This window comes from Macadamia integrifolia, chromosome 9 (assembly GCF_013358625.1).
Source record: "Macadamia integrifolia cultivar HAES 741 chromosome 9, SCU_Mint_v3, whole genome shotgun sequence".
NCBI lineage: Eukaryota > Viridiplantae > Streptophyta > Magnoliopsida > Proteales > Proteaceae > Macadamia > Macadamia integrifolia.
The window spans coordinates 32,375,698-32,385,678 of NC_056565.1; the positions used below are offsets into that span (position 1 = coordinate 32,375,698).

General features: G+C 40.4%; 1 protein-coding gene across 1 annotated transcript; it reads left to right on the forward strand.

The window, feature by feature from the left end:
- Positions 1-45: 45 nt before the first annotated feature.
- On the forward strand, positions 46-1,416 carry LOC122090001 (chalcone synthase-like). The gene is made up of 2 exons (XM_042659808.1): positions 46-328; positions 412-1,416. The coding sequence occupies exons 1-2, from the start codon at positions 151-153 to the stop codon at positions 1,401-1,403; spliced, it is 1,170 nt and encodes a 389-aa protein (XP_042515742.1). The 5' UTR covers positions 46-150; the 3' UTR covers positions 1,404-1,416.
- The last annotated feature ends 8,565 nt before the right edge of the window (positions 1,417-9,981 follow it).

Genomic DNA, 9,981 nt, shown 5'->3' on the forward strand with positions numbered 1-9,981 from the left:
GGAAACCAAGCCACCCCTCATATATAAAACCACAGTCCGTGGCCTATTCTTCTCCAAGCAACCAATTGTTTTCAGTTGTTAGCTTCCGAAGTTGACACTGAAAACAAATATATCCGAAGCTTCTATCTCATTCTGATCACCACTGAAAAAATGGTGAACGTTGATGCCATCCGCAAGGCTCAAAGGGCTGAAGGCCCTGCCACTGTCATGGCCATCGGAACTGCCACTCCCCCCAACTGTGTCGACCAGAGCACTTACCCAGACTACTACTTCCGCATCACCAAGAGTGAACACAAGACAGAGCTCAAGGAGAAGTTTCAGCGCATGTGTAAGTACCCAACCCTTCGATTTAATTTCTACTCTCTCTCTCTCTTGGGTTTCTTAAATAATTGGAAATTGGATGGATTACAGGTGACAAATCCATGATTAAGAAGCGTTACATGCTATTGAATGAGGAGATCTTGAAGGAGAACCCAAGCATGTGTGAATACATGGCTCCTTCATTGGATGCTAGGCAGGATATGGTGGTTGTTGAGGTGCCCAAGTTAGGGAAAGAAGCTGCCGTGAAGGCCATCAAGGAATGGGGACAACCCAAATCTAAGATAACCCACTTGGTCTTCTGCACCACCAGTGGTGTTGACATGCCTGGATGTGATTACCAGCTCACCAAGCTCCTTGGCCTCCGACCCTCGGTGAAGAGACTCATGATGTACCAACAGGGATGCTTCGCAGGTGGCACGGTCCTTCGTCTAGCCAAGGACCTTGCTGAGAACAACAAAGGTGCTCGTGTCCTTGTAGTATGCTCTGAGATCACTGCAGTTACCTTCCGTGGCCCAAGTGACACCCACCTTGACAGTCTCGTGGGTCAGGCTCTTTTTGGGGATGGTGCAGCTGCAATCATAATTGGGGCTGACCCAATACCTAATGTTGAGAAGCCCTTGTTTGAGTTGGTCTCTGCAGCTCAAACCATTCTCCCTGACAGTGATGGTGCCATTGATGGACATCTCAGAGAGGTTGGTCTCACTTTCCATCTCCTCAAGGATGTTCCAGGCCTCATCTCCAAGAACATTGAGAAGAGCCTTACTGAGGCTTTTGAGCCGCTGGGTATCTCTGACTACAACTCACTTTTCTGGATTGCCCACCCGGGTGGACCGGCCATTCTAGACCAGGTTGAAGAGAAGCTGGCCCTCAAACCTGAGAAGCTAAGGGCCACAAGGCACATCCTTAGTGAGTATGGTAACATGTCTAGTGCTTGTGTGTTGTTCATATTGGATGAAATGAGGAAGAAATCGGCCCAAGATGGGTTGAAGACAACCGGTGAAGGGCTTGAGTGGGGTGTGCTTTTTGGTTTCGGACCCGGTCTGACCGTTGAGACTGTGGTTCTCCACAGTGTGGCTGCATAGAGAGGATCAAGAGAATTGATGAGGTAATTATTCTTCTGGTGAATAAAACCGTTGAGAACCCCAGCTCTCCACAAAGGGTGCTTGTCTCAACTTTGGATTGGGTTTTTTTTACTGGAAAAAGCCTACTGGGTTGGGTTGGTGCGTTGGTTGTGTTGGGTCTTTGTGATTTACTACATTTAGCATCTCTGTAATGTAAGCTTCTTTATCTATAAAGAACAATAATTAAGATCATAACACTTTCTTTTTTATACATGTCTCAAATGCTCTGATAAGGCTCTGTTCAATGGGGGAGAGAGAGACAACAAATCCAAGTATGGGATCCATGGTTTGAGGTATCAATATCTGATCAGCCGGGTTGGCCAATACTGATTCCTGGCCGATCTTGTATCAGTGGATTGATATTGACTACTAACAAAGGGTAAAATGGTAAAAAAAAAAAAAAAAAAATGGGAAATCCCATCTGATATGGCCCATCAGTATTGGTGAGAACTGTTTAGAACTTATTTTTAAAACCAAGCTATTAAGTAGAAGATGCTCAAGTCCTATTAAGTTTTTACATCTAACAACTCCCATTTGGGATAATTACTTTTGTGTGGAACCCAACGCATAGGGGTGTCAATGGGCCGGGTTGGGCTGGGTTTTCTCTTAATTCAACCCAAGCCCAACCCTGTCAGGGTTTAGCCCAACCCAACCCAGCCTTGATGAACCCTGATTGGGCTGAGTTTAACCCAATCAAGTCCAACCCAATACTATCGGTTACTTGATTGTTTGATCTTGATGTATTGCAGAAGCCAAAGACCAAAGTTTTTGTATGTGTATAGATTGTGGAAATTGAAAGACCTTTTTCTATAAGTACCCATCAATAATTATTAGCATATTTATATGATTATATGCTTATTAAACATGGTTGGGTTGAGTTGAGACCTCAACCAGGCCAAACCCAACCCTGCCTCGGGCCTGCATATCTCAACCCTAACCCACCCTATGGGCTGAAATCTCAGCCCAAGCCCTGTTTCGGCTCAGGGCGGGCTAGGGCTGGTTCGGGTTGATTGGGATTTTTTGACACCCCTACCAATACAAATAAATACATCAAACCTCGGGCTCAAGGCTTAGCCAGCCCACTATCAGCGCAAAATATTGGTCTCTAAACTACCATCTAGGCCCTATGTGTTAGCCCAAGATTTTTTTTTTTCACAATTTTAATTTCCAAATATAGGCCTTAGTCTATACTTCTACACCAGATAACCAACAGTTACTAGGGCTGAAGTTAGGTCTAGGCTCAACTCATTAATTACTTAGGGGCAAACTTGGATAGTCATCGGATAGAATTTGGGCCTTTATGGGTCAATGTCATCTATGGGCTTATACCTTACCTTCATATTTTCTTGGCAATCGACTTATAAGAATACATAATACACCTGGATTCCAAATTACAAGCATCAAGAAACCATGAAGTGAAATTAGGCCATATAACTATACATCAGGGATGAACCCTTCTTGCAAGAAAATCAACCAAATTGTTTCTCTCCCTTGAATATATGCAAAATTACATGACTCTAAATTGAAAGTTAAATAAGATATATCTGGATAATATGAATCACTATAATTGACAAGTCGGTATTGTCACAATTGAGGAAGGAGATAAGGACATAGTTGTTAGATTCAATAATAAGATGGTCCTAGATATCTTTTATATATAGCTTGTAGGAGGCCTTAATGAATTGCCATTGCTTCACCCATTATCACAGATGAGAACGTAAATGGTTCTAAGGCTGCATGAAGTGCCCTCCCTCTATGGTCACAAAAAATGAATCAAGACCTCCCTTTGTGCTCTTTGATCGGAGGAATGCATCACAATTAAGCTTAAGAAATCCTATCGCCGTTGCCATAAGCATTGAACCTGATTTTGTCTATTGATGACAAAATCATTACGTGCACACCAAATATACACAAGCTCCACCTTATGACATATATTGATGCCAGAACTAAGAAATAAGAATTAGGTATAGTCTAAAGCAAGTAGCCAAATAACAATAATTATAGTTCATAACCCATTTTGTAACCTCAAGAGTAGCAAATAGCCAAATAATTAACAACAATATGGGGAGCAAGTTGGATTGGGTCCCCAATCCTATCAACCCAATATTAAGTTTTAAATGAGATTTTATGTTTTGAGCTTCAATACCAAGAGTAATCACTTCCAATTCTATTCAATTAAAGCTAATGTTCAACTAACAATTTTTTTTTTTTTTAAATAAAAGAAAGCTGATCAAGAGTTGCACTAGGTTAACAATATATATATATATATATATATATTTTTTTTAATTTTTTAGATAGAAAGAAAAAGATATTACAAAGAAACTAGAAATATATACAACTGTTAGGGTCCATAGTAAAGTACCCTAAACTAACTAGGTCACCCACAATCCTTAAACACAGGATAGTAGGATTGGATTCTCTGCACTTGTACATCATCTTTACAAAACAAACATAAATTTCCCAGAAAGTGCCAGGGTTAAGGAAAGGCCAACAATTGTGGACCAGTTTCGGAATAAGCTGAAGTAACTTCTGTGAGGAGAACCATACTTTAGTTATAGTCTAACCCTTAAGGGCCGCCATGCGCATTCCCTGTAGAATCCCACTAGCTTCAACCTCCTCTAGTGCGGAGGATGTAATTTCGCCCGTAGTAACTACCTGAAATTGACCTTGATATGGAACACCAAATAACCAAAAAGATCATGTTCCCAAAAGATTAGTAAAATCGGAGCAAACTAAGATTGGATATGACAAAAAAGGAAGATCGGAATGTCTCCCTAAGTGGACTTCAGGAGTACCTGTAACAGATGGGTAAACAGTGTTAGATACAAAATCCTCAAATAATTTCAAGTACGATATCCATCTATTTATCTTCTGAATAATCGCCATAGGGTTGGGGGGGGGGGGGGGGGAGTGTTATGTATAAAAATAGCATTCCTATGTTCCCAAATAAAATAAACAACTATAGAAACAATGCTAAAAATTCTCATGCGGTCCGCCTTTGTCAAACTAATGTGTTGAAAGAAAAACTTAACAAACCCAATAAGAGAGGTCTCCTGCAGGGTCTTTGGGCATAACTTGAGAGGGCTGCTAGCCCAAATCCTATCAGAAAGTCACTCAAAAACAGGTGATGATATAGAGACACAGATTCCTTACCACATAACACACAATAAGAGTCAATATTCAACCATTTATTGAGAAATTCTCGAACAGGAATTCCATTAAGAAAAATCTTCTAGAAAAAAAAATACTTGAACTTTGGATGTACTTTGGGCTTCCAAAGAATAATCCACCAACTAGAGTGGAGGGAAGATTGGGCCTAGTAGGGCCGATTGAGGATTGACCTTGCTTGAGGTTGCGTAGAAAAATTGCAGCTCTATGGATAGAGAAACGACCATCCGTGAAAAACCGACACCGCCAGTTATCAGGCCTAGAAGAAATAGGAATCCTGCATAAAGCAGAAGTCATAGCAAGCAGAACAAATTTGCAAGAATATACTCATTCCAGATGCCTCTTCTAATCACCTCACATACTTTAAATTTAGAAGCAAAGTTACTGGAAGTGATTGGGAGAGAATAATCCAGAATGGAACGCATCCATGGGTCAGAAAAAAAAAAAAAAAAAAAAAAAAAAAAAAAAAAAAGGAAAAAGAAGAAGGAGAGAGAGAGAATTACCTGAGCCAACAGAAATATATACCATTTTTTTTAAGGGTAGGAATAATAGAAACGATGTTGTTCCAAATCCAAGAGCCTCTCTTTTTCTGTGTACAAGGGTAAAAAAAAAACTGTTCTGAGAAATATTTAGCATGAATGGCTTTCACATAAAGTGAGTTTGTTTCATTGAGTAATCTCCAACCTAACTTTAATAGAAGGGTCAAATTATGAGTTTTGGCATTCTTAAGCCTAAACCCCATCCTTAACAAGGGAGCGAATCCGTTTCCAGGATATAAGATGAGCCTTTCTATTGGAGCAGTTTGGGCCCCCTAAACCATTCCAAAAACTTGCACAAATCGAATCAATTTGATGGCAACTTTTCAAAGGAAAAGCAAAGCACAACATCCAATAGGATGAGATAGAGTATAGGACTGATTGGATCAAAACTTTCCAACCTACATAAGAAAGATGATTGGATTTCCATAGTGACGGTCTATTAGCTACTCTATCGACAATATAATTGAAAGCCCCAACTCGTGAATGTTGGTGGGTAATCTTAGTTACAAGATAGAAGATGTCCGCAAGGATTTCCTTGATACCAAGGAGAGAGCAAAGATGTGACCGCTCCATCGGCAACACATTAGCATTGAAGAAGCAACCACTCTTTGAAAGATTGACATGTTGACCCGATAAATCCAAGAAAAGAACGAGGACTGCTTTGATCGACAGTAAATCCTCTGGTAAAGCTCGACAGAAAATAAACACATCGTTCGCAAATAAAAGATGCAAAATTTTTGGAGCTCGCCAGGTAGTCCTAATCCCTTTGAAGAGATTAAGATTTCTGTAGGTAGACGGAAGATGGGAAAGAACCTCCATAGCCAGAATAAAAAGGTATGGGCTCAATGGGCATCCCTGCCAATTAACCCCGAGAAGAAGTGAAATATTCAAAATCACATCCTTCCAATTTAATATAACAGGATACAGAGGACATTAGTTAATAAATCATGCCATACCATTGCTGCCCAAAACCAAGAAACGAAAAGATACCCCTAATTAGATTCTATTCAATCCTATCATAGGCTTTTGACATGTCTATCTTGATAGCATGCCATACCAGTTTTCCCCTTTTTTTCCGTTTCATAAAAGGAAAAATCTCATGGGCCAACATAATATTATCCGTGATTTGCCTACCGTGAAGAAAAGCTGCTTAAAAAGGAGAAATGATCGATGGGAGATGAAGTTTCAGCCTATTAGCTAACAATTTCGTAACAACCTTATAGATAACATTACAAAGGTTGATAGGTATGAAATCCTCTACCACAGATGCATTCTCCTTCTTGGGAACGAGGCATATGAGAGTATGGTTCGTACCAAAAGGAAGGGAACGGTTTATAAAAAAATTGGAAACAAATTTGTAAACATCACGACCAACAATATCCCAAAATTTCTAATAGAAGCAAGCGTAAAACTCAACAATTCCAGGGGGGCCATGAATAGATGAAAAGAAAAGAGAACCTTACGAATTTCAATCTTAGTTGGCATCGCATTCAGAGACATAGCACAGTCCTCTGTAAGGACACTAGGGAATAAACATTCCACAAAGGAAGCATCAAGAGGATTGGAAGTGGAAAAAAGATCAGATATATAATTTGCAAAAGCTTTTGCAATATTGTGGATACGCAATACTTTTTCCCCAGTAGGGTTCCAAATAAATTCAATACGCCTTCTGCATAAGTTAGTCCTAGACACAACATGGTAGAATCGTGTATTATGGTTTCCATCCGAAATATGAAGGGCTCTGGACTTTTGGAACCAAAATTTCTTCTCCACATAAAAAATCCACTCAAGATTTTCAGACATCTCGTTTAGAGAAATGCAGACGGAAGAGGATGTATCAACATTTTCCACCAACTGAAAATTATGTAGTAAACGATCTTTCAACATAGAAGTATGACCAAACACCTCTTTATTCCAACGAGACAAGAGGCGACTAAAGTTGCAAAGTTTACAACAAAGATTCAACTCTGAAGTAGAATCCTAGTTAGATGAGCAAAAAAAAAAAAAAAGAATCGAGATGGGAAGTCCAGGCATCCTGGAAGTGAAACAGTTTTTTGAAAGATGGCCTTGGACAATGAAGATTCAGAAATAATGGCGAGCCAGTTGAAGGAAGCTTAGTGATCGAAGTAGAAGGGAAAAGGGAAGTCCAAGAAGGGTTGCCAAGCATCTATCAAGGACTTCCTTAACTTAGTTTAGGAGGCCGTTGCTTGTTTGACCAAGTATATCTAGAGCCCACATGTTTAATATCAATGAGATCGAAAGAAGTACTAAGATTAGACAGGCTAGGAACCACAATAGAAGACAAAAAGGTTGACCCCCTAATTTGTCCTCCGTAGATAATACCTCATTAAAATCACCAATGATAGCAAAAGGGCAATCTAATGAAAAAATAAAACAGTGATGAGTTGTCTAACAACTTAATCGAGGGGATACCTGGGGAGGGGCATGCAAGAAAAGTTGAAACCAACATCCCCAAATGGCGTCCTTAATGTAAACAACCAAAAAATTAGGAAATGTATCCACATTAGAAATAGAAATATTATTAGAGGAAAGCAGAAGCAGACCCCCCTTACGTCCCTTGATTCCCCATTGTTTACAAAGCATCTCGAAGAATAAAAATCAAGGCTTTTAGGTAAAGATAAAGAGGCATGGTGTGATACCCTATTCTCTAAACCCGGTTTAATTTTCTAGTTGGCTCAATTTGGTCTTGCAAGACCTGATCCTGAGAGAACCGAGGCGAGTACCTTATGGAACATGATGGCAAGGGTGACTATGAACTCAGGCTGGCTAGATGAGTTGGAGTCGGTGCCTAGTGAAGTCCGTGTGCCCAAGCCGTGCACTTGCACGTATCACCGGGTCATGTACGCATAATAAAGGTACGTGGCCATATTATATATTAAGTGCACATATTAACCAATTACCGAGAAAGAATACATGTCAGGGTTGCGCCCCACCGGAAATCCCAATGATTCGGCTAAGTTTTAGCTGATTGGTGGTGGTCATGGATGGGTCGGACCGACCAGCGTAACGTACCACTCTGGTCACTAGATATTTTGACCCAGGTATAAATAACGTTTATTACTTTTCTTCACCCTCATTTATTGTTTTACATGGTGGGTGAGAAATGTAAAGAAGAGAGAAAAAAAAAAAAAAAAGAGAAGGGAAGATCTACGATTTGAAGTGAGTAAAGACTGTATTTCTTAAACCCTCATGAAATCCTATGATTTGGGTAGGAATCCTTTAGATCTTGTTAATCTCTCTTGAGAATGTGAATCTAAGGTTTAATAAAGGACCTACATGTTGTTTATGAAAGATTTAGAGAAAGAACTTGCAAGATTTGTGAAGCATTTGTTGATCTCTTGAGCTAAAGAGAAGATTTGATGTTTTTGAAGTGTTATTGAGCAAAAAGGTAAAACCCAAGCTTGAAATTTTGAATCGATATAGATCTATGTTGGAATCATGATATGGAACCTTAGATTTATGGAAAATGCGATCGAATCAACCCTTGGTGGTTTCCCCAAGGTGAGATGAAGAACGGAAGTGAACAGCAAAATCCTAGTTTTGATTGGTGGGTGCCCTGAAAGTGGATGGACCCACCAATCCGAGCCTGTCGATCTAGGCAGAGTCCCTGGGTCGAGCGGCAAGCAAGGACCGTTGGGCACCTAACCCTCCGCTCCTAGCCCGTCAGTCCAAGCAGGGCCCCTGGGTCGACCGGCGAGTAAGGACCAATGGGCACCTGGCCTGTTGATCCAGGCAGTGTCCCTGGATCGACAGACAAGCAGGGACTGCTGGGTGCCTGATCGGCCAGTTAACCTATCAATCCGACTCAATGGGTTCTGATTAGGCCCAAATTTGTCGGACAACCTACTTTCATGATTCTAAATATGTTGGGATCATCGTATCCCATTGATTATGAGCCTAAAGTGAAGATACTAAGTTCAACCTCTTTTATGATAGGTTGTACTAGAAATTCATGTCATAGAACGTTGGATCTTCCTCGTACCAAGGGTGAACTTCGTACACAACTAGGTAAGTGGGAAGAGGACATTGACTGTATTTTAGAGTGTTTCTGCATCATTTCATTATTGTGGTAGACTAGCATGACATCATTTCACTATTGTGTGTAGCCTAGTCATCCTCGAATGCCATTTCTATGCATTGATGTGTGTATTATGAAATTCATTTATGACTTGATATGCCGATATCTTTAATTATTAAATGTTTATTCCTACTTTGAGATATAAGATGGATGAATTTAAATTATCAAATATGATGCATTGCTAGACTAGATGCCGTAGTCGGCTTGGACACGAATGTATTGGTGGCCCGTGGAATGGGACGTGGTGGCACTATGCAGTCGTACTATCTCATATAAGAGCATGCGGTTAGGAATGACATATCCCTGTGCTACGACCCTTCCCAGCAGGGGTTTAGGTGTTGGGTATATCATTAGGGGAAGCCCGAGGTTGTGTACCCAAGGTGGCGGTTAGAAGTATGCCCGGATGATTACAAGAATGGTCAGTAACTTTGGTGATATAACAAGAGGGCCAATCGTAATGCTTTTAAATTAATGCAGGGAAAAACCCATTTTACTTTAATGCAAGGCAAGGCCCATTTACTCTTTTGGTACCCACGGCTGACCTTCTTTGACAACCCTATAGGCGTATCGTGGAATGAAGTTCGTGGCTCGTACCTATGGCATACGCACACTGTGGTTGCTAGTAGCACATGACCTATGACTTAAATGTGATATTTAGGTAGTTTAAGATAATAAAATTGGACCTGCATACATATAGGTGCATTTGTATTGCGAATGATTGCTTGGTCTTTTT

Coding starts and splice junctions, on each gene's coding strand:
- LOC122090001 (XM_042659808.1), top strand. CDS start 151: ATGGTGAACGTTGATGCCATCCGCAAGGCTCAAAGGGCTGAAGGCCCT. Junction 329..411: donor GGAGAAGTTTCAGCGCATGT/GTAAGTACCCAA, acceptor GATGGATTACAG/GTGACAAATCCATGATTAAG.